The 25,090-nt window shown below is 43.1% G+C and overlaps 1 protein-coding gene across 1 annotated transcript in view; it reads right to left on the reverse strand.

Annotated features, from left to right (window-relative positions):
- Positions 1–14,389: 14,389 nt before the first annotated feature.
- Positions 14,390–25,090, reverse strand: part of LOC126212648 (zinc finger and SCAN domain-containing protein 26-like) — a 190,440-nt gene continuing 179,739 nt past the window's right edge. The window contains exon 8 of the mRNA XM_049940073.1: positions 14,390–14,707. Within this exon, the coding sequence (XP_049796030.1) occupies positions 14,390–14,707 (318 nt within the window). The remainder of the gene's footprint in view (positions 14,708–25,090) is intronic.

Raw genomic sequence — 25,090 nt, forward strand, 5'->3', positions numbered from 1 at the left:
AGTAACTATATTAAGACAGCTGGTGTAAGCTCCATGGAAACGCACACGATATACGATATTCCAGTTCTCGTGTTATTCCGAATTACAATGCAAAGTTCCTCTGGAGATGCATGCATATCCAATGGAACAGGTGCTGTGGCGGCCACAGCCGATATGAAATACATGCAGTGTATTCTCAGCTGCGAATGCTGACAAACATCAGCTGTAGAATGGAATGACGACAACGAAAGTTTGTGCCGGACCGGGACTCGAAGCCGGGTTTCCCGGGCATCCCGAGCGGCCGCCTCGACCACCTGGCCACCCGAGAACGGCGCGCGGCCAGACCAACCACGCGCCCACAGCCTGTAGTCGCACATCCATCACGTGTATTCCCACAGAGGTGAGACACTTCACTTGAAAGTGATTTGCTTTATATCGGCGAATAAGCATTATTGCGACCGCTTGCCATAAGCGGGCAATACGGGTTCGAGTCCCGGTCAGACACAAATTTTCACTGTCGCCATTCCACTACACATCTGATGGTAGTCCGTATTCGCAACTGCGAATACGTTTCTTGTATTTCATAGCGGCTGTAGTCACCGCTTTTCCTGTTCCTTTGGACATGCGTACGAACTTGGCATCGTAATTCGGAACAACACGGGCACTGTAATATCAAAAATATCGTAAATAAATTCAATGTCAGTTTGTATCCGTAAAGATTGTGGCGGTAACTCTGTCATTGAAGCAAACTTCCGAAAAATTTCTGTCACTGAACTAAAAATCCCTTCCAGCAAAAAAGTGAATACAACGTATTGAAAGAAGCAAAGCAATGGGCAATATCGTTAAGTTCTTCATACACAAAGCGAAATCAGTAAATCCCTACATCGTAGCCTAGTAAATTTTCTGTAGGTTTCTATTTGTTAAAATAAGATTTCGGCACTTAATTCTGTCACTGACGCAAATTTCCGAAAGTGCAGCCGTTGAAAAACTGAGGATGCCATCTATTGGTTCTTCGGTGTAATACAAATCTATCAGTGCCATCTATTGCATCTTTGGAGTACAAACCGTGATGATTAAACATCTTAACTACTAAGCTAGCAGACGATTTTAGATAAAATATCTGAATTAAGGTATATTTTTCCGAGTTCCAATTTCTATGAAATAAACACTATATGCTTCCTCAAGCTACTCACAGGTCACTTGTGGAAGGTCCATGAAAATTGGTCTACTAATTTTGGAGACGAATGGATTGAAACAGACGGTACGGTTTTCAATAAATCTTTAAACGAGATGGTATTAAATAAATCTTCAAATCACGTTACCTTTTTTCCCGTCATACAGTTTTGGTGAAATAACGTCAACATGTTGCCCCAAGTTGCGCTCAAGTTACCTGTGAAGAACGCATGAAAATTCGACTCGTAGTTTTGGAGATTAGCGTTCAAACAGAGAGTCAGGCAGTCACGACAGTTTTACGGTTTTCTTATTATTATAGGTATAAGTAACATGTATTCTATAGTAATTTTGCTATTGAATTCCTCTAATTTTCATCTAATATCAGTTCAAAATCAGCAGAGAACGGAGATAATTCTGGAAGAAATAGCTATAATTATATATATATATATATATATATATATATATATATATATATATATATATATATATATATATACTCATCAAAAAAAGTTTTCCATCACCCTGGCTCCCAGAACTCTTGAAGATAGACGTTGACTGTGGATATTGTATCACAGACACAGTCCTTTTGACTGTTCAGAGATGTCACTAAACCCACACAAAGATGTAAAAATCTCTACATGAGAAGCGGAGGGGGTGTGACAGCCGATCAGTTCCGTACATTTCACCAGGAAGGAGGTAAACGGCTCGTGTTGTCTGTAGTTCAACCAAACCTAGGTCAATACTGCGGTTCGATCGCGTCCTCATTGTTACTTTGTGCCAGGAAGGGCTCTCAACAAGGGAAGTGTCCAGCCGTCTCGGAGGGAACCAAAGCAATGTTGTTCAGACGTGGAGGAGATACAGAGAGACAGGAACTGTCGTTGACATGCCTCGCTCAGGCTGCCCAAGAGCTACTACTGCAGTGGATGACCGCTACCTGCGGATTATGGCTCGGAGGAACCCTGACAGCAACGCGACCATGTTCAATAATGCTTTTCGTGCAGCCACAGGACATCGTGTTACGACTCAAACCGTGAGCAATAGGCTGCATGATGCGCAACTTCACTCCCGACGTCCATGGCGAGGTCCATCTTTGCAACCACAACACCATGCAGCGCAGTACAGATGTGCCGAACAACATGCCGAATGGACCGCTCAGTATTGTCATCAAGTTTTCATTCCGATGAGTGTTGCATACGCCTTCAACCAGACAATCATATGAGACGTGTTTGGTGGCAACCCAGTAACACTGAAAGCCTTACACACACACTGTCTAACGAGTGCAACAAGGTGGAGGTTCCCTGCTGTTTTTGGACGGCATCATGTGGGGCCGATGAAAGCCGCAGGTGGTAATGGAAAGCGCTGTAACGGCTGTACGATACGTGAATGCCATCCTCCGACCGATAGTGCAACCATATCAGCAGCATATTGCCGAGGCATTCGTCATCATGGACGACAATTCGCGCCCCCGTCGTGCCCATCTTGTGAATGGCATCCTTCATCATAACCACATCGCTCGACTAGAGTGGCCAGCATGTTCTCCAGACATGTCCCTTAGCGAACATGCGTTGGACACATTGAAAAAGGCTGTTTATGGACGACGTGACCCACCAACCACCCTGAGGCACCTACGCCGAATCGCCATTGAGGAGTGCGACAATCTGGACCAACAGCACTATAATGAACTTGTGGATAGTATGCCACGACGAATACAGGCACATATCAATGCAAGAGGACGTGCTTCTGAGTATTAGAGGTACCGGTGTGTACAGCAATCTGTACCACCACCTCTGAAGGTCTCGCTGTATGGTGGTACAACATTCAATGAGTGGTTTTCATGAGCAATAAAAAGGGCGGAAGTAATGTTTATGTTGATCTCTATTCCAATTTTCTGTACAGGTTCCGGAACCGAGGTGATGCCAAACTTTTTTTGATGTATATTTCCGCGCCAGTAAAAGACTTTTATTTAAAAAACGCGAAGGTCCTGTGTTCGAGTCCCGGGTGTACACGAGATTTTATTCATCGAGGAGATTGAAGTCAGCGCCCACTCCAGTGCTGAGTGAAAATTCATCATGAATATTTTTGCATTCTCCCACGCGCTGCAGTACATGATTTGAAACGCTGATTTTAACCTCGCATTTTTAGTGTTACAGGCGGCCGGTGCTGAGTGAACGCCTGCTGGACTACCAGGAGTGGTACCTCTCCTTTCACGGCGACTTCAGTGCGCAGTGCAAGGAGCAGCAGCCAAAGGCATTAGAGATGTTCGGTCTCGCCGACGCGGTATACTCCTTCTATCGAATCAACTGGCAGAACTAAATATAGCCCATCTGTCAGAGACATCATAGGTGAGTTTAATACTGGGGTTAATCCACTGCAGGTCTGTGCAGTGACGACTTCCGACTGTGTTGTAATTCGACTAATGAGGTTCAGAACCCCCTCTGAATTTCCACTTTTAGACCTTACGTGATTCCCATGCAAGGTCTACTTTCGAACGAAAGCTTTCCGATTTCTTGGCGGCTCTCTGTCTGGAACCATTACAAGCCAACTACTTGATTTTGATATATTACTGACTCCTGCACTTTAAGTGGTGTAGAACGACTACGTATGCAGAATTACTGAGTGCTTATAACAGGTGAAAAAAAACTTTTTATGTTACAATAACGTCGGAGATGCATCGCTTCCGTCTTAGGAAGGTTTTGGCGTTACTGGTGTACGGAGACGGTATTCAAACTGCCGCGTGATGAATACTGTTTTAGAAATTGTGCGGAAAATTTTCGTTGTCAATAACGCACAGCTTTCATCTACAGGCTAATGACTGTCTAACTCTCTTAGAAAATCAAGTGTTTCACAAATAATGGCTGCAACCTGAGCATAAGGCACAACCAGATGTTCTAGACTGCATATCAGTGTCTCAGACACCAAGTGCTTCAGCTCTCTGCACAAAAAGAAACCCATACGGGGCCAGAAACGTGTCTGGAGGTATACTTATCATCGGCTGTTTGAACATTGCCAGCGTTAAAACTGTCATGGAGCCATAGTAGGAACAATGCGCATATGACATGGACCAGTCACAAAAAAGTATTTATTTTAATTTCCTTTAAATAATGTAATCAAGCAGTAGTATAGGGATAGCATCTTTGACTAATAATCTAAACGTTCTGGGTCCCAGGTTCGAAGTCTGCCACTGCTAAAATTTTGAATAGAAGTAATCAGCCATGGTGGCCAAAGACTTCTGCCATAACTGCCCTTAAAAGGCGGATGGGTCAGCACTGATCGACAGGCTGAGGACGTAAATGTCACTCGAGACCACAACATTAAAGCTACGTAGTGTGCGTTCACAGGGCATGTGGCCCTTAATTTAAGAGTTTGATGATGATTTCTCCTTTGGGGCACGATTCCAGATGAGTCCCCCATTCCGATCACTGAGAGTGGTCCGCCAAAAGGTGGTGACTGCGAGGAAGGCATGGAATAATCAACGAAGGGGCAACGTTCTACAACTCGGAGCTTGGAATGTCAGAAGTTTCAACGTAGTAGAGAAGGTAGAAAAGTGCACAAAAGGCTGAATCTAGTTTTACCGGGTGTTAGTGAAGCGAAACGGAAAGAAAATAAGAATTTATGGTCAGGCAAGTATAGGCTAGTATCGAAAACACTAGAAAACGCTGTAAGAGGAGTAACTTCAATTAAGAACAGAAAATCAAGGCAAGGATTTGAGCTACTATGAAGAGTTCAGTGATAGGGTTGATCAATCAGACACAAAACGAACACCGACAACGGTAATTCAACTGTACATGCAAACGTCGCAAGCAGAAGATACAGATATGGATTAAATATATAACGATGTTGAACATATAATTCAGTACGTAAAGGGACACGAAAATCTGGAAATCTTGGTTTTTTTAAAGCAGTAGTAGGGGAAGGAGTAGAAGGAAGGGTTAATGGAGAAGATGGGCATGGCGGTAGGAATGAGAGAGGAGAAAGAGTAACTGAGTTGTGCAATAAATTTCAGATGGTAATAGCGAATACTGTGTTCAGAAATCACAAGAGAAGAAAGTATGCTTTCCCAGAGGCACAGGAAGATTGTTGGTGGATTACTTTATGGTCGGACACAGATTCCGAAATCAGATATTGGATTGTAAGATGTACATAGGAGCAGATATTAAAAGAGTCATCCACAAGGATCATTCTGGAAGGAAATGGGTTACTGAAGAACTAAGGGATGATGAGACGCACATGAAATTCAATAAGGCTGTTAATACTATGAGACAGAAGTCCAGACTCGGTAGTCAAGTTGTAGAGCAACAGATATCCCTAAAAAGGCCAATCATAGATGTTGGACAGACAAGCATAGACACTACAAAGTTAACTGCGAAGAAGCCATAGGTAACTGTTCACAGAAAGACAGGAACACTGGAAATTTTGAAGAAAGCAAATCCAGCATCGGCTTGTTCAGAACACGTGTGCATTCCAAAGTTCATGGTGTTTTCAGTACAAGCTGTTATGTGTGGGACCTACAAAAGGTTAATGATTGTGCTGGCCATGTTTGGTCTTAAGCAAAAGAAAAATTGAAACTTCCTGGCAGATTTAAATTGTGTACCAAACTCACGACCCATCCTCACAGCTCTACTTCCGCCATAACCTCATCTCCTACCTTCCAAACTTCACAGAAGCTCTCCTGCGAAACTTCCAGTCTCGTTCCGGCAAGCAGTTTTAATCTGCCAGGAAGTTGCATATCAACGCACACTCCGCTGCAGAGTGAAAATTTCATTCTGGAAACAAGAAGACTCGTACGGTTCCGTGAGGGTTTCGACGTTCTGAAAAATCTGTCTAGAGGTTTAGCACAACACGCTTCTTCAAAAGATAGTCTAATTAGTTTTATTTCAGAACTATCGAAACAAGTTTTTCGTATTTCCGAGGTCGTTCATGAACTCCTGAAAATCAGACACAAGAACGAAGTAAAAGCGACCAGAGAGATCACGAAAACTGCAGCTCATGTTACAAGTCTTTTCTGTAAGCGGGAGCAAACTTTCAGCGGTCATCATGAAACTGAAGATTCCCTGAATCGATGAAATGTTAAAGTCATTTTTGTACTTGCGCTAAACGTAAACAAGGATTTGAAAGCAGACTCGAAGAAAGATGGGCTATTTCCGGAGATTTTCAAATACTCTATTTACAGAGTGAACGAACTGGTTGATTGTATATACGAGGATATTTGTAAATATATACAGCGTGATTATAATTAAACTCTCAAACCGCTGTACAAATAACACCACTGGTCAGAATGACGTCAAAACGCAACGGAATATTATCAGAGAAGGGGGAAAGCGTATGGCAGAAGAAAAATAAATAGTTATGAACTGTAGCCATAGGTGGCGCTGTAAGCATCATAATTTAATAGTGGTCGACTACAAATGACAAATGAATCATACGACAATGCCTGAGGTGTACGTTTGATGTTAAACAAACTGTACTACTCAGTTTGCTTGGGTGTACAGTTGTGATACTGTTAGTTATGTAAGCCCATCCACAACAGCAAGGTCATATCACACAGGATGCGAAAAATGGGTTTTTAATGGTCCTGAGGCCAATAACAGCATTAAATTCATCAATCACGTCGATTTTTAAGTGTCCTGTGGGCAAAAACCTCATTAAAAGCATCAATCAAAGTCAGATCGTATTATTAATTTCCGTGTTACTGGTGCAAAACATGCTCAATATGCTATCCACAATTTTCTGCAACAAGTTGAAGTCGAGAAACAGCATGTTCCACAACTGATCGAAGTGTTTCCAGGGTCACGTTCAGAATGTGTTGTGCAATGCCTGCCTTTAATGCAGGTAATTTTGCGATTGGAACAATGAACACAAAGTCTTTCAGACAGCCCCACAGCCAGAAGTCACACGGATCAGAGCAGGTGATCAGGACAGCTAGGCTGTAGGGAAATGGCAGCTGATAATTCTAGCATCTACATCTACATCTACATGGATACTCTTCAAAACACATTTAAGTGCCTGGCAGAGGGTTCATCGAACCACCTTCACAATTCTCTATTATTCCAGTCTCGTATAGCACCCGGGAAGAATGAACACCTATATCTCTCCGTACGAGCCCTGATTTCCCTTATTTTATCGTGGTGATCGTTCCTCGCTATGTAAGTCGGTGTCAACAAAATATTTTCTCATTCGGAGGAGAATTTCGTGAGAAGATTCCGTCTCAACGAAAAACGCCTTTCTTTTAATGATGTCCGTCCCAAATCCTGTATCATTTCTGTGACACTCTCTCCCATATTTCGCGGTAATACAAAACGTGCTGCCTTTTTTTTTTTTAACTTTTTCCATGTACTCAGTCAGTCCTATCTGGTAAGGATCTCACACCACGCGACAGTATTCTAAAACTGGACGGACAAGCGTAGTGTAGGCAGTCTCCTTAGGTCTTATTAATTAAAACTTCCGGGCTGAATTGCCGTGGTCCATATATAAAACTTGTTCTCCTTTCCTAAGTGTCCTGCCAATAAAACGCAGTCTTTGGCTAGCCCTCCCCACAACATTTTCTGTGTGTTCCTTCCAATTTAAATTGTTCGTAATTGTAATACCTTGGTATTTAGTTGAATTTACGGCTTTTAGATTACACTGATTTATCGTGTAATCGAAGTTTAATGAGTTCCTTTTAGCGCTCATGTGGATGACCTCACACTTTTCGTTATTTAAGGTCAACTGCCACTTTTCGCACCATTCCGATATTTCTTCTAAATCGTTTTGCAGTTTGTTTTGATCTTCTGATGACTTCATTAGTCGATAAACGACAGCGTCATCTGCAAACAACCGAAGACGGCAGCTCAGATTGTCTCCCAAATCGTTTATATAGATAAGGAACAGCAAATGGCCTATACCACTACCTTGGGGAACGCCAGAAATCACTTCTGTTTTATTCGATGACTTTCTGTCAATTACAACGAACTATGACCTCTCTGACGGGAAATCACAGATCCAATCACATAACTGAGACGATATTCCGTTTGCATGCAATTTCACTACGAGCCACTTGTGTGGTATAGTGTCAAAAGCCTTCTGGAAATACAGAAATATGGAATCGATCTGAAATTCCTTGTCAATAGCACTCAGCACTTCATGTGTATAAAGAGCTAGTTGTGTTTCACTGGAACGATGTTTTCTAAACTCATGTTGACTGTGTGTCAATAGACCGTTTTCTTTGAGGTAATTCATAATGTTCGAACACAACATATGTTCTAAAATCCTGCTGCATATCGACGTTAACGATATGGGTCTGTAATTTAGTGGATTACTCCTACTACCTTTCTTGAATATTGGTGTGACCTGTGCAACTTTCCAGTCTTTGGGTACGGATCTTTCGTTGAGCGAATGGTTGTATATGATTGTTAAGTATGGAGCTAATCCATGAGTATATTCCGAAAGGAAGCTAATTGGTATATAGTCTGGACCAGAAGACTTGCTTTTATTAAGTGATTTAAGTTGCTTCACTACTCCAAGGATATTTACTTCTACGTTACACATGTTGGCAGCTGTTCTCGATTCGAATTCTGGAATATTTACTTTGTCTTCTTTTGTGAAGGCATTTCGGAAGGCTGTGTTTAGTAACTATGCTTTGGCAGCACTGTATTCGATAGTATCTCCATTACTATCACGTAAAGAAGGCATTGATTGTTTCTTGCCTCTAACGTACTTCACACGCGACCAGAATCGCTTTGTATTTTCTGCCAGGTTTGGAGACAAAGTTTCGTTGTGGAAACTGTTACAAGAATTTCGCATTGAAATCCGCGCTAAATTTCGAGCTTCTGTAAAAGATCGCCAATCTTGGGGATTTTGCGTCTATTTAAACTTGGCATGTTTGTTTCGTTGTCTCTGCAACAGTGTTCTAATCCGTTTTGTGTGCCAAGGAGGATCAGCTACGTCGTTTGTTAAATTATTTGGTAAAAATCTCTCAATTGCTGCCGATACTATATCTTTGAATCCAAGCGACATGTGGTCTACACTTATATTATTAATTTGGAACGAGTGGAGATTGTCTCTTAGGAAGGCGTCAAGTGAATTTTTATCTGCTTTTTTGAATAGGTATATTTTTGCTTATTTTTCGAGGATTTGGGGATTACAATATTCAGTCTTGCTACGACAGCCCTGTGTTCACTAATCCCTGAATCGGTTTTGATGTTCGTTATTAACTCAGGATTATTTGTTGCTAAGAGGTCAAGTGTGTTTTCACAGCCATTTACTATTCGCGTGTCTCATGAACTAATTGCTCGAGATAATTTTCAGAGAATGCATTTAGCACAATTTCGGGTGATTTTATGCGTACCTCCGGAATTAAACGTGTATTTTCGCCAACATATCGAGGGTAAATTGAAGTCACCAGCAACTATTATTGTATGAGTCGGGTACGTGTTTGAAATCAAAATCCAGTTTTCTTTGAACCTCATAGCAACTGTATCATCTGAGCTGGGAGGTCGGTAAAAGGATCCAGTTATTATTTTATTCCGGTTGCCAATAATGACCTCTGCCCATACTAACTCACAGGAAGTATCTACTTCAATTTCGCGACAAGTTAGACTACTTGTGACAGCATCAAGCACGCCTCCGCCAACTGTGTTTAGTCTAGCATTTCCGAAATTGTCGCTTCAGCAGCTGCTTAACTGGATTTGCAATATGTGGAGGTGCGCCATCCTGCATAAAAATGGTCACATCCACATATGAAAGCTGTTGGAGAGGTGGAATGACGTGGCTGCCCAAAAGACATTCCCAGCACTTACTAGTGACGGTAGAGGTGACGGGGCCGGAAGCATCTGTCTCTTCGAAAAAATATGGCCCTATGTTAAATGCTGCCTTAAACCCGCACCACACAGTGACCTTTTCAAGATGGCGTGGTACTGGTTGATTTGTGTGTGGATTTTCCGCTGCCCATATTCGACAATTCTGCGTATTGACATATTATATCACATGGAAGTGGACTTCGTCTGTCCACAAAATCTTCCGCGGCCAATCATTGTTCCCTTCCATGCGAGCAATTCTGAAGAAAAGGTCTCTCTTGCTGGCAGGTCAACAGCAAGCACCTCGTGCACACCGGTAATTTTGAATGGATAGCAAAGAAGGATATTTCGTAGGAATTTACGCACCGTGCTCACGGGTATGTCCAATGCTCTGGCATCTCTCCTTGCACTACACGTTTGCACACCACCACTCGTCTCCTCCTGCGTTGCTGTGGCAACGGATTCAGCGAAGTCGAACCAATTTTTTTCCTCCCTCTACCAGGCTGGAGACCAAAAGAACCCGTCTTTTCGAATTTCCGAATCATTTTCTCCTGACCCACAGCAGTCATCGGACCAACGCCTTTTTTCAAACCCCGTCAGTGTCCGGAACTTCTGCAGAACGACGCGTGCACAGTCATGATTCTTGTAATACAGCTTCAGAATCAGAGCGCGATCGTGCATTGAGACAGTCAAGGCGATTGTAGCAGACGCCAAAGGGGGAAAAGACGTGTACCCGGCATGTTTACACATACTTCAATGGGTCGTGCGCGTGACAGGTGTTTTCATTTACGTATTGTGACGCATACAGCGCCATGTATTGATCAATTTTCTCACTATTTTTCTTCTTCTGCCATACATTTTCCCCCTTCTCCGAGAATAATCCGTTTGTAATTTGACGTTATTCTGACCAGTGGTGTTATTTCTACAGCGTTTTGAAAGTTTAATTATAATCACCCTTTACATTCAAGTTTGGATGGGACCATTTTCTAACTGCATTGAGGACGAAGCCACAGTTTCCGACAAGTCGCAACACACTGTTGTTGTGAGGCTGGTACACCGCGACCGCGACATTCGAGAACACTTTCTTGGTTTTCGTGATGTCAGCCAAACTAAAACTGCTGCTGCTCCATCCACTGTGCCGGCTGTCGTGCTCCAGAGTTCTGATGTGAGCGACACACCGTGACGTTGGCCTGCTTCATTTCCTCGTTGACTTTCCTCGGTGTCGACGTACTGCATTGCTACACTGGCTGAGAAATGGGGGGTGGAAGTTCAACACTCGCTACTTTAAATGATGTAGCTGACAGGTGCACATTTGAGTTTCACAGTTCTTTACTTTCACTGTTCACCAACCCCACCCCCCTTCCTCGCAATAATACACAGTTATACGGCCAGTGCACTATTGTTTAACTCTCGATAAGCCTCATTAATAGTTTGCAGGCAGACATCAACATACTGCTACAATACTTTACCGTTTAGCGTCTACAAACAGTAAAAACCTAACCACGCATTTCACAGTCTTTCAAATAAATTGAACAGACACTGTCCTTGCTTTAACACACGTCCAATTGGTATAGCACTTATTTCACGGTTAGATTGAAGCACTGTTTTTGTTCTAAGCAACACAGGTTTCTCATTTGAAACTCCGCCGTGGACTGACTGTCTCGGTATCAAAAATCTGCCGGCCGGAGTGGCCGTGCGGTTCTAGCCGCTACCGTCTGGAGCCGAGCGACCGCTACGGTCGCAGGTTCGAATCCTGCCTCGGGCATGCATGTGTGTGATGTCCTTAGGTTAGTTAGGTTTAAGTAGTTTTAAGTTCTAGGGGACTGATGACCTCAGCAGTTAAGTCCCATAGTGCTCAGAGCCACTTGAACCATTTTTAACGAAAAATCTGGCCCTTATATATCATCACAATAATAGGCACTGAAAACACACATTGCTTGATGTTTAATTTACAAAAATTACAATTAAAACTTAACTCATTAAATTAACGGAATACATCGAAAAATTCCGTCTTTTTAACAGTTTCTTCTACTACAAGAGTTAGGTCGAATTATTTGTTTAAGTGATGAAATTAAGAGATGTAGTTAAGTAAACAATACATTTGAAGAAACTGGTAACCGCTTTGGAATTAATTGAGGGTTCGCTTTGCTAACATGTTTTGGAATAGAGCCAAATAGATCCTTTAAGAATACTATTAGTTGTTCCTCCAAATGTTTATCATTATTACAGAATTTATATTTGTTTGTATGTCAACAACAGAATTTAAGTTACGAAACAATCACTGATTTCACCCAATAATGAAAGTATTAACTAGGAATAGACGAAATAAATTAGAAAATCAATTACATACATAAAACTAAGCAAAAAATTAGATCTGGTGTTATATTCTTTAAAACTGAGTGACAACCTTTTTCTTCTATGAAAATACAGATTATACTAACGTATGTTAATGGTAATTAGTTAAAAGTGAAAACACGAATTTAAGGGGGCAGATGGCAAAACAATTTGGGCAGTGAAAATATCCCAGCTTGCTTCCTCACAACACTGGCGACCTAAACCTACCATGGTGGTTCTCTTCTGGCAGGAGAATTAAATGGCCTGCAAGCTAAGATCCGTGAAATTGCCTCCCGAGCTGTTTTCACTCACTGTTCTGAACATCGCTTGAATTTACTTTCCCAGCAGAGCTGTCCTTGGTGGAAACCAGCAGGGATCTTTCCTCTTCAAGCTTCAGGGTACACCGGCTCTCTTCTACCCGTCTTTCAGACGCACAGCAAGTCTCAACGCTATTACTGATGAATGCGCTCGTTCGAACAATGAAACGAGATGGAATTGTAAAGCCAGAAAAAAATCTACCGTCCTCCGAAACTGTTCCTGGCTAATTGAGGTTCAAAAATGAAGTAATTGACAGTACAAAGTCTAGTGCAACTAATGGAAGACAAGCATGCGTTTTCAAAGAAAGCCTCATAGAGGCTGAGATTGTTTTTCTTCTCTCTGTTTCTCAAAGCATACGTCTAAAAACAGATATGGTTTTCAACATTCTTCAGAAAAAACAATGCTACCTCAGAATGTATCGCTCATATGAAAAACAAAAAATGAAGGTAAACTGGTCGACTTTCTAAATTTCACGAAAAGCTCGATTAAGACGCAGCCTGAAAATTCCATGAGTAGAGCTGAAATGACAGATGAATACATTGAAGATCCACAGTTCTCAAAATATAGGTAGGTATCCTTTAATGTATTAGATAATATTATAAAACCACTGGAAACAGAATTTTCACATTGAGATAAGCTGATCCTCCATAAATTAGGCGATACTACACACTTCGCCTTCAGTGTAGGCATGTGCTGTGATAGTGCCACGCAAAACAACAAGGGGTGCAAGATCCCTCCATGAAAAACACGACCACACAATAAAACCACCGCCACCGAATTTTACTGTTGGCAGTACACACACCAGGCATTCGCCATAACCACACCCTGCCATCGGATCGCCACACTGTGTATCGTGATTCGTCAGTCCACACAACGTTTCTCCACTGTTCAGTTGTGCAATCATCACGCTCCTTACACCAAGCGAGGCATCGTTTGGCGTTTACCAGCATAATTTGTGACTTCCGAGCAACCGCTCGACCATGAAATCCAAGTTTTCTCACCTCCCGCCTGTCATAGTACTTGCAGTGGATCCTGATGCAGTTTGGAATTCCTATGTGATGGTCTGGACAGCTGTCTGCCTATTACACATTACGATCCTCTTGAACTGTGGGCGGTCTCTGTCAGTCAAGAGACGAGGTCGGCCTGCACACTTTTGTGTTGTACGTGCCCCTTCACGTTTCCACTTCACTATCACACCGGAAACAGTGAACCTAGGGGTTTTTAGCAGTGTGGAAATCTCACGTGCAGACGTATGACACAAGTGACACCCAATCGCATGACCATGTTCTGTGAGTTCCGCAGAGCGCCTCATTCTGCTCTCTTACGATGACTGATGACTACTGCGGCCTCTGATATGGATTACCTGGCAGCAGACGTCAGCACAATGCACCTAATATGAAGAACTATGTTTTTGGAGGTGGATACTTTTGATCACATAGTGTATCTACATCAAAACAGAGACATTAATAAAACCTACTTATTATCTCAATTATACAAATTCGAAGGGGATATGGGGGTCTCCTTGGACACTCTTTAGATGAAATGAGCTTGCATAGTATTGGCTCAATGAACCTATGTTATCTTTCCTTGTGAACACTTATTGTTATGCTCACTTTCTGCCCTACATCATTCTGGATAAATACCCCTGGTTTTTTGTTGTTTATCATCTACCATAACTACTGATGATCGATGATTTATTTGAACGACTCCCAGTCATATCTTCCAAAGCCAACTGTAGCGTTTGAGCACCAACTTCTTGCTGTCGTTTTTTCCAGATGAGAAGTGGCAGCTGGAGGACCAAAGCAACGCCGTGCTCAACGTGGACACTGACTGCCTGCAGCTGTTGGCTGATGTCCTGGACCACCCCACTTGTCCACTGGATGACCTTCCACTGGAGACCATCCAGCAGCGCTTACAGTCCGCGAGCAGCTGTGGGCGACATGCTGCAGAGGTCGCCCCACATACCCGTCACCAGCTACCTGGCCAACACGAAGAGGGCGAACATCAACCTCTGCCTGCTGGCCTGGATGGCTGTCAACTCGTTCGACTTTTGCCATGACGTCCCATTCAGTATCGTGCAGTCCGTGCACGATGCTCGCTGCTACTTCGACAGTCCCGACGACCAGTCGTGTCTGGAATCGAACACCACAGACGCCATCTGCTCTGTTTCCAGAGCTATTCTGTTGCTGAAGGGTCGCGATTGCTCTTTCCATAAATCTCCTGAGCTGTGTGCCGTCAGATATTATGGAGCTGGACTGTACCCAAGTGACTTCGAAGCAACGTGGACAAATCCCCTCAGAGGTTATATAAAGCCAACAGAAAGAACACTGAGTTACAAAGAGAGTTTACATAGTGCCACTTTGAAATACAAGAATTTTAAAATCGACTGGTTGAAACGTTTAGAAATATCGTTAGTAGTGGTAAATATTCTTTTCCGCTTTTTGACTGCCGGACTATACATGCGCCTTCCCCATTTGCGTAATCTGCCTGGAAAGATATTATTGTCCTTCCAGATCATGGGTATAGTCCAGATACTGTGTTCTGAGGTCGTTTATCGTATGGCAGGAGTCCCCGACTTATCTGTAATGGTACTGATCGATAGCGCCCTCACATTTCTCAGCTGTATCTGGCTAAACTCATTCTGCTACCACAAGTACGCATGTGTCCGTAATCTGAGGCTTCCTAACGAGCTAGCACCTACGGAAGCAAGCCGGATATTTCGTCGCCAGGTGCTGTGTGTGCTAATACCCTGGAGTATAGCATGCACAACGTGTATCACTTTGGAATTCACGAGCAAGTATTACGTGATCTACAGTCGGATAATATTCCTTGGGGCGATTTCACTATCGATATCTTTCAACTCGGTTTGTCTCGGACTGGTGGGAATCATGTACCTACGAACTCGGAACTCAATGCAGCAACACAAAATTTGTAGTAAGGGTAAATTTGCCTCAAAGGAAGAACTTGTTTTTATGTCAGTTAAAACTGTAATGTCAAGTGGAATTGGGATTATTATTAGAATTGAGTTTCACCAGGTACAGGACGTGGCACAGCTTGTGTACTGCGTGTACTGCGTGTGTACTGCGTACTGTGTACTGAGCACTATGGGACTCAACTGCTGAGGTCATTAGTCTACAGCTACAATGGTGCAGGAACCACTGCTGTATGTTTTTTTCATTTGTAATGGAACAACGCTCCCCATACTCAAGAAGAGGATACTGGAGTGTTTCAACCCAGACACCACCATCCCAGAGCAAGAGCTGTGCTCAGCGGCTGAGAGAAATCTAACGAGGAGGAAAAAAAGAACAGGCAGCCGTTGCAGAATCCTCATTGTAACCTCTGTAAGCTTCCTTCTCAAAAGATTGTCTTTCACTATAGACAGTTCTGAAACATGTGATTAGTCATACAGACAGAACCTGGCAGATGAGACAAAATTATGTGCGACTGATTTCACAAAAGAGTGCCTCAGATTTATAATTGATTCTTTATTTACAATTAATTACTTATTTGCATGTGGTTGCATAGAAGACTGTAATAATTAGTTCTAGGTGTGCTACGTAATCTCAAGTCAACACAAAGAAGTTAAATAAGAGTTTTACATAGGACTGGACTAATGTGCTTTTGTGAGATGGGATGTTGAGTTGCTGATGTAGAGGTACACAAAAGTGATATACAGGACGTTAAAAAGTAACGTGTACCCAGTGTTGTAGTCTTAAACTAGGAAGAACATTATTTAAAAAAGGATTTACGCAGATAGTATTGTGGTAGGAAAGACATGTGCCAGAACTTGAACTGAAAGGACACACGTTTTTCCATAAGTGTAACAGCATATTATGTACTGTTTATTGTGATGTGGTATCAATGAAAGAATGGCCATTTGTTTGAGTAAAATACGAGTGAGCGACAAGTGGAAATGAAACTGCTACCTGTGTGAATTTAATATATCAGCGCCACTCAAGAACTGGTACTATATAGATGTAATTGTCAGAAACACTCAAATTACAGCGATAATCACTCACGTACCAACCATCCATAATGTTAACAGTGAATGTTGGGAAGGAAGAGTTGCCACTTAGGACACAACAGAACTGGAGACTACAGCATGACTCGCCATCTTGGTACGTCACGAGCTATGTACCACCAGGTACGGCTTACTCACCCACACCTCTGATCACAGAGAGACGCTGACACCAGAGACGATCCCCACTGCCGAGGCGGCCCTCCCCTCCCCTCCCCAACCATCCCTGCAGACCCTCCCCCACCCCCTCCCCTAGCTCCACTCGTGGAAGCAGTCAGACTCCACACCACTGCCGCCTGACACGTGATGTGGCAACCCGCATGAATTTCCTACTCGGCCACACGTGTTAATTCAGTCTGATGTAAGGGACGCCAACCTCGCTTTAACCTGTGAGAAAGGTTTAAACTGCCTGTGATTAACAGCCCCGCTGCTACCTAGCTACTGTGAAGTAAAATTCCGAGATCCGATGAGAGAACTGGGCAGTCCACTGTTTTGTCCCCCACAGAGCGTATCCGGACTGCGCTGGGAAGATGTGTACATCCACAGCAGTCTCCAGCCGTAGGTCTGTGTCAACTGAAACAGCACCGTGTTGCACCCACATTGGTTAGAGAACACTGCAGCTGTTTTCGTACATTACACTGTAGAAAATACTTAACCAGCCAAATGAGCAGACTTACCAGCAGTCTGAGGTGCGGGTCTGTCTGCGACAGCTGCGTGTGTTGCAGCTGGAGTCACAGACGACGGCGGTCGGCCTCACGCTCGTTCTGCGCGCCTGCGTCACGCACTCTCCGACAGCCAATGAGCGTTCAGCGGTGTTCTGGTCGCTCTCCTCTGAATATGGTACCCAGTGTTAGCCTAGCGAGTTACTTAATGAACTTTTATCTCATTTGTTACGACTTGCCACGCTTGATGGTGGTGTTAGGCGACGCATTCGACGCAGTCGAGTGACAGAAGCGGTTTGCGAGACTCAGCGCTCACGTGGAGCGCAGAGCCCGCCCTGCAGCCGCCGCCTGGGACCGCCACCAGAGCAGCCGCAGTCCGTTTCTCGACCTGCGCGATCTGCCGTCGTTCGTGGGCCGTACTATAGTTCGACCCATGGTCTAGGGGTAGCGTCTCTGAGTCATAATCAAAACGTCTTCGGTCCCGGGTTCGATCCTCGCCACTGCCTAAATTTTGATAAATAATCAGCATTGGCGGCCGAAGACTTCCGGCATAAGAAGTCAGACTCACTCGGCCAACGGCCTTGTCAAAGAGGGCGGAGGAACGGATAGAGGTTCAGGGCACTCTCTTGTCCTAGGGGTGGGAAATTGCCCCTAAAGGCGGAAGAATCAGCAATGATCAACGACATGAGGATGCAGAAGGCAGTGGAAACCACTGCATTAAAGACACGTAACGTGTATCCACAGGACATGTGGCCTGTATTTGAAGAAGTGTCATTATGATCTATCCATTGGCAAAAGATTCCGGAATGGTCCCACATTCGGATCTCTGGGAGGGGGCTGCCAAGGGGGAAGTTACCATGGGAAAAAGATTGAATAATCAACGAAAGGATAACGTTCTATGAGTCGGGGCGTGGAATGTCAGAAGCTTGAACGTGGTAGGGAAACTAGAAAGTCTGAAAAGGGAAATGCAAAGGCTCAATCTAGATATAGTAGGGGTCAGTGAAGTGAAGTGGAAAGAAGACAAGGATTTCTGGTCAGATGAGTATCGGGTAATATCAACAGCAGCAGAAAATGGTATAACAGGTCTAGGATTCGTTATGAATAGGAAGGTAGGGCAGAGGGTGTGTTGCTGTGAACAGTTCAGTGACCGGGTCGTTCTAATCAGAATCGACAGCAGACCAACACCGACAACGATAGTTCAGGTATACATGCCGACGTCGCAAGCTGAAGATGAACAGATAGAGAAAGTGTATGAGGATATTGAAAGGGTAATGCAGTATGTAAAGGGGACGAAAATCTAACAGTCATGGGCGACTGGAATGCAGTTGTAGGGGAAGGAGTAGAAGAAAAGGTTACAGGAGAATATGGGCTCGGGACAATGAATGGAAGAGGAGAGAGACTAATTGAGTTCTGTAACAAGTTTCAGCTAGTAATAGCGAATACCCTGTTCAAGAATCACAAAAGGAGGAGGTATACTTGGAAAAGGCCAGGAGATACAGGAAGATTTCAATTAGATTACATCATGGTCAGACAGTGATTCCGAAATCAGATACTGGATTGTAAGGCGTACCCAGCAGCAGATATAGACTCAGACCACAATATAGTAGTGATGAAGAGTAGGCTGAAGTTCAAGACATTAGTCAGGAAGAATCAATACGCAAAGCAGTGGGATACGGAAGTACTACAGAATGACGAGATACGTTTGAAGTTCTCTAACGCTATAGATACAGCAATAAGGAATAGCGCAGTAGGCAAAACAGTTGAAGAGGAATGGACATCTCTAAAAAGGGCCATCACAGAATTTGGGAAGGAAAACATAGGTACAAAGAAGGTAGCTGCGAAGAAACCATGGGTAACAGAAGAAATACTTCAGTTGATTGATGAAAGGAGGAAGTACAAACATGTTCCGGGACAATCAGGAATACAGAAATACAAGTCGCTGAGGAATGAAATAAATAGGAAGTGCAGGGAAGCTAAGACGAAATGGCTGCAGGAAAAATGTGAAGACATCGAAAAAGATATGATTGTCGGTAGGACAGACTCAGCATACAGGAAAGGCAAAACAACCTTTGGTGACATTAAAAGCAACGTTGGTAACATTAAGAGTGCAACGGGAATTCCACTGTTAAATGCAGAGGAGAGAGCAGATAGGTGGAAAGAATACATTGAATGCCTCTATGAGGGTGAAGATTTGTCTGATGTGATAGAAGAAGAAACAGCAGTCGAGTTAGAAGAGATAGGGGATCCAGTATTAGAATCGGAATTTAAAAGAGTTTTGGAGGACTTACGGTCAAATAAGGCAGAAGGGATAGGTAACATTCCATCAGAATTTCTAAAATCATTGGGGGAAGTGGCAACAAAACGACTATTCACGTTGGTGTGTAGAATATATGAGTCTGGCGATATACCATCTGACTTTCGGAAAAGCGTCATCCACATAATTCCGAAGACGGCAAGAGCTGACAAGTGCGAGAATTATCGCACAATCAGCTTAACAGCTCATGCATCGAAGCTGCTTACAAGAATAATATACAGAAGAATGGAAAAGAAAATTGAGAATGCGCTAGGTGACGATCAGTTTGGCTTTAGGAAAAGTAAAGCGACGAGAGAGGCAATTCTGACGTTACGGCTAATAATGGAAGCAAGGCTAAAGAAAAATCAAGACACTGTCATAGGATTAGTCGACCTGGAAAAAGCGTTCTACAATATAAAATGGTGTAAGCCGTTCGAGATTCCGAAAAATGTAGGGGTAAGCTATAGGGAGAGACGGGTCATATACAATATGTACAACAACCAAGAGGGAATAATAAGAGTGGATGATCAAGAACGAAGTGCTCGTATTAAGAAGGGTGTCAGACAAGGCTGTAGCCTTTCGCCCCTACTCTTGAATCTGTACATCGAGGAAGCAATGATGGAAATAAAAGAAAGGTTCAGGAGTGGAATTAAAATACAAGGTGAAAGGATATCAGTGATACGATTCGCTGATGACATTGCTATCCTGGGTGAAAGTGAAGAAGAATTAAATGATCTGCAGAACGGAATGAACAGTCTAATGAGTACACAGTATGGTTTGAGAGTAAATCGGAGAAAGACGAAGGTAATGAGAAGTAGTAGAAATGAGAACAGCGAGAATTAATGGTCACAAAGTCAATGAAGTTAAGGAATTCTGCTACCCAGGCAGTAAAATAACCAATGACGGATGGAGCAACGAGGGCATCAAAAGCAGACTCGCTATGGCAAAAAAGGCATTTCTGGCCAAGAGAAGTCTACTAATATCAAATACCGGCCTTAATTTGAGGAAGAAATTTCTGAGGATGTATGTCTGGAGTACAGCATTGTATGGTAGTGAAACATGGACTGTGGGAAAACCGGAACAGAAGAGAATCGAAGCATTTGAGATGTGGTGCTATAGACGAATGTTGAAAATTAGGTGGACTGATAAGGTAAGGAATGAGGAGGTTCTACGCAGAATCGGAGAGGAAAGGAATATGGGGAAAACACTGATAAGGAGAAGGGACAGGATGATAGGACATCTGCTAAGGCATGAGGGAATGACTTCCATGGTACTAGAGGGAGCTGTAGAGGGCAAAAACTGTAGAGGAAGACAGAGATTGGAATACGTCAAGCAAGTAATTGAGGACGTAGGCTGCAAGTGCTACTCTGAGATGAAGAGGTTAACACAGGAAAGGAATTCGTGGCGGGCCGCATCAAACCAGTCAGTAGACCGATGAACAAAGAAACTATAGTCAAACGAAACTTATTCGACGAAGTAAGCTACGCCACAAATCACGCGGACCACGGTGTTCTGAAGAGAGAGGCCGAGATGGAGACCGCTACGGAGCAGCAGTGGTGAGAGGTGTTCCGAAAACTGAACGCCCGGCAGACGCCAGAGGCAGCCGGCCTGGTCATCGCCCACCGCCTTCTCTTGTCTGCCAGCGACGGACCCACCTGCTGGCAGGTATCTCCGCTGATCAGCAAATAAGCAACTCGAAGCTGGAACGCTACGTCCAGTGTTTACAGTAAAACAATGTAGGGAGCTATGAATAATGCAGTGAAATTCTAAACCAAAACCCAGAGTTAATAAAATTTCACCTATGTCGGAAATGTATATTTAAACAAATTACTACTTCGGTAGCGTATATTCCTTGCCTACGTTCAGCACATCCGACACCCTCAATCGCTTATCCTTCATACCCACAGACGTCGACGAGATTGTCCCCTATTTACTTTTCATAAAGATGGCTGCCTTAGAACAAGAAAAGTTGCCACAGAGAAGACGTGTAAACCTGAAGTGTCTTCCGCCCACGAAAATGCGAGGAACGAATTGCTCCTGGACGCAGCAACAGATTCATGAAAAACTGAAGTGTAAGGAACCCAGAAGTTGTGCGACTACGAAATACACTGAGAAGAGCCAGAGCCGGAAGAATCTACTGCAGAAACGCATCGCAAATGGAAACCGCAAGAAAGCCCTATCACTTCTCTGTGAACATTGTGAAATCACTAAGAAACGAAAAATATTGGTGGACACTATGTAAAATTACAACAGCGATATACGGAAATGCGCTTTAATAACTATTTTCTTCTGGACGGTGTTCGTTCAACGAAGTAAGTAACCCAAAAGTATGTGGACATTGAAGCACGATTTCTTGCCACTGCCCTTAAACAATACAGGTTCGAAATTTAGTACAGGGTCTCAGACGCCAATACCATTTCGTACACATGCCGTGGAAGCGATCAGTAACAACTTTTGGATATTAGATAAAAAACGGGTCGGTGTTCCGATTTTCGTCCAGAAGCGAAGAAAAATTACAATTCACTAACACTTGTCTGAATACGGCCGCAAGTTGAAATACTGCCCCGGGCATGGATGTGTGTGATGTCCTAAGGTTAGTTAGGTTTGAGTAGTTCTAAGTTCTAGGGGACTGATGACCTCAGCTGTTAAGTCTCATAGTGCTCAGAGCCATTTGAACACTTGTCTGAGAGTGAACGGTTTCCTTAACTTACGGAAATACAGTAGAGATTACTATCAATAAACTCAAGAATATTTTTCTGCTCTTAATGGTTGTTCCTGTGTTGCATTAAAAACGTCTCATAATGTATGCGAGTGGTGACGTAAAGTGCTGGTTACCTCATCTCACACATGCTGACTGACCGGCCTACCCAGTTTGAGGGAGCCGGAACAAGTATTACTGTGATTACTCCAGAGGGCAGTCAGTCGGATGAACGATCTGGAAATTTCTGTGAATATCGACAATAGGTAGTAAAGTTAGTTGTTCCAGATCGAATGACATTGATCATATCAGGGGAAAATGATTTTTCAGACGCCATTCGTTGAACAAAATCCGTGAGACATAATTTTTGTCATGAAACTGATGCACTTGTAAGCGATGAGGTGATGTATTACAATGATGATCGATTGGGTTATCCACATGATGATTCCAAAGATTTGGCTGTATTGAAAATTTGCCTCAAATTAACTCCCGACTCTCTTGCCTCAGACGTCGGTTCAACATACGAGATTAGCTGTGCAGTTGATGACTAGTTTACTCAGCAGACAAACACCACAAAATGCTTGAGTGGAATAAAAACTGTAAGATTCGAGAGGAGTGAGTTAACGCCATGACGCACGAAGGGTGTGAACAACTTAATGGACATACTTGACCCTTCTTTTCCTGATGATTCTTTCTGTAAAAAACGGCAATTCAGGAAAATGTTATCAAGTCTAGAAGGATTATCGCCGATACAACAAACTCATTTGCTTCTGAAAGAACTCCCAGTAACTATTCAAACTACTTTAAGAATCTCCTAATACTTGTGAAAAAGAGCATTCAGTTGTGTTCTGAGGTCAAAATTCAATGTCTCCACTTCAACGAATGTGATTTCATTATTGTCAAGTGTCCGACTTTCACTCATCTACCGGTAACAGACTACTTGATTTTGGACTAGTAGCTGTAAATACGTTATTATCTTCCGGTGGACGCTATGAGTGCAAATGCCAGTGTTAATTGACAACATATGTAAGCCAAGTACGGACATTACCGAGACACTTGGGAGCGAAAAAACATGAGTATAGGAAGTGGAAAGTCCAGTTAAGCAAACGCTCCATGTTCCAGATATAGTAACTGCACAGAAGCCATAGGCGAATCATAAGAAATACCTACAGGCAGTCCACTTAAACTGGAATAATTAAAATTTTATAGGAATCCAAAGTACTTGCGAGTTGACATGAGAAACAACATTAGATAATTGTGAAAGAGAAAATGGGAGCTCCACTTGGAATCGACCGAAGTACATGTAGGAACAACTGTGGATGAATAAGCCAGCTCAAGAAAGTGCAGAAGAGATCTACAGCAGAATTCCTGCGTATGTGATGAAACGAAAATTAAGATGCACTGCGAAAAAAAAAAAAATAAAAAATAAAAAAAAGAAAAGAAAAAAAAGGAAAGGAGGGCGAGAATGGCGAGAAACTAAGAAAGACGCTATGACAATACGATGCTAAACAGCATCTTCTACATCCGCATCTACATCTACATTCACTGCAGACGACAGTGGCACAGAGTACGTCCCACTGTACCAGTTATTAATGCTTCTTCCTGTTCCATTCACGTATGGAGCGCGGGAAGAATGACTGTTTGAATGCGTCTCTGCGTGTAATAATTATTGTAACCTTATCTTCACCATTTCTGTGTGAGCGATACGTGGGGGTTTGTAGTATACTCCTAGCATAACCATCTAAAGCCGGTTCTTTAAACTTTGTTAACAGACTTTCTCGGGATAGTTTACGTCTGTCTTTGAGAGTCTGGAAGTTTAGTTCCTCGCGTATCTCTGTTACACTCCCACGGGTCAAACAAACGTGTGACCATTCGTGCTGCCCTTTGTGTATACGTTCAGTATCCCGTGTCACTCCCATTCGGTGCGGGTCCCACACACTTGGGCAATATTCTAGAACCGGTGGCACTAGTGGTTTGTAAGCAATCTCGTCTGTAAGCTGACTGCCCTTCCCCGGTACTCTGCCGATAAACCGAAGTCTGTCACCTGCTTTACCTACAACTAAGCGTGTTGGCCGATTCCTACAGTGACTCATTGATATAACAGTAATAGACTACTATGTTTTTTTTTTTTCGTTTCGTGAAGTAGATACCTTAGGGGTTGCGAAGCAACTCAAATCGCTTGGTATGGGCAAGTCTTCAGGTCCAGATTGTATACCGATTAGGTTCCTTTCAGATTACGCTGATACAATAGCTCCCTACTTAGCAATCATGTACAACTGCTCACCTGCAGATTGGAAAATTGCGCAGGTCACACCAGTGTTTAAGAATGGTAGTAGAAGTAATCCATCGAACTACAGACCTATATGATTGACGTCGGTTTGCAGTAGGGTTTGGGAGCATATACAGTATTCAAACATTATGAATCACCTCCAGGGGAACGATCTATTGATACGTAATCAGCATGGTTTCAGAAATCATCGTTCTTGTGCAACGCAGCTAGCTCTTTATTCGCATGAAGTTATTGCCGCTATCGATAGGGGATCTCAAGTTGATTCCTTATTTCTAGATTTCCAGAAAGCTTTTGACAGCGTTCCTCACAAGCGACTTCTAATCAAGCTGTGGGCCTATGGGATATCGTCTCAGTTGTGCAACTGGATTCGTGATTTCCTGTCAGGAAGGTCGCAGTTCGTAGTAATAGACGGAAAATCATCGAGTAAAACTGAAGTGATATCAGGTGTTCCCCAGGGAAGCGTCCTGGGACCTCTGCTGTTCCTGGTCTATATACACTCCTCGAAATTGAAATAAGAACACCGTGAATTCATTGTCCCAGGAAGGGGAAACTTT

The sequence above is a fragment of the Schistocerca nitens genome, chromosome 11, assembly GCF_023898315.1.
Source record: "Schistocerca nitens isolate TAMUIC-IGC-003100 chromosome 11, iqSchNite1.1, whole genome shotgun sequence".
In the NCBI taxonomy this organism is placed as follows: Eukaryota; Metazoa; Arthropoda; class Insecta; order Orthoptera; family Acrididae; genus Schistocerca; species Schistocerca nitens.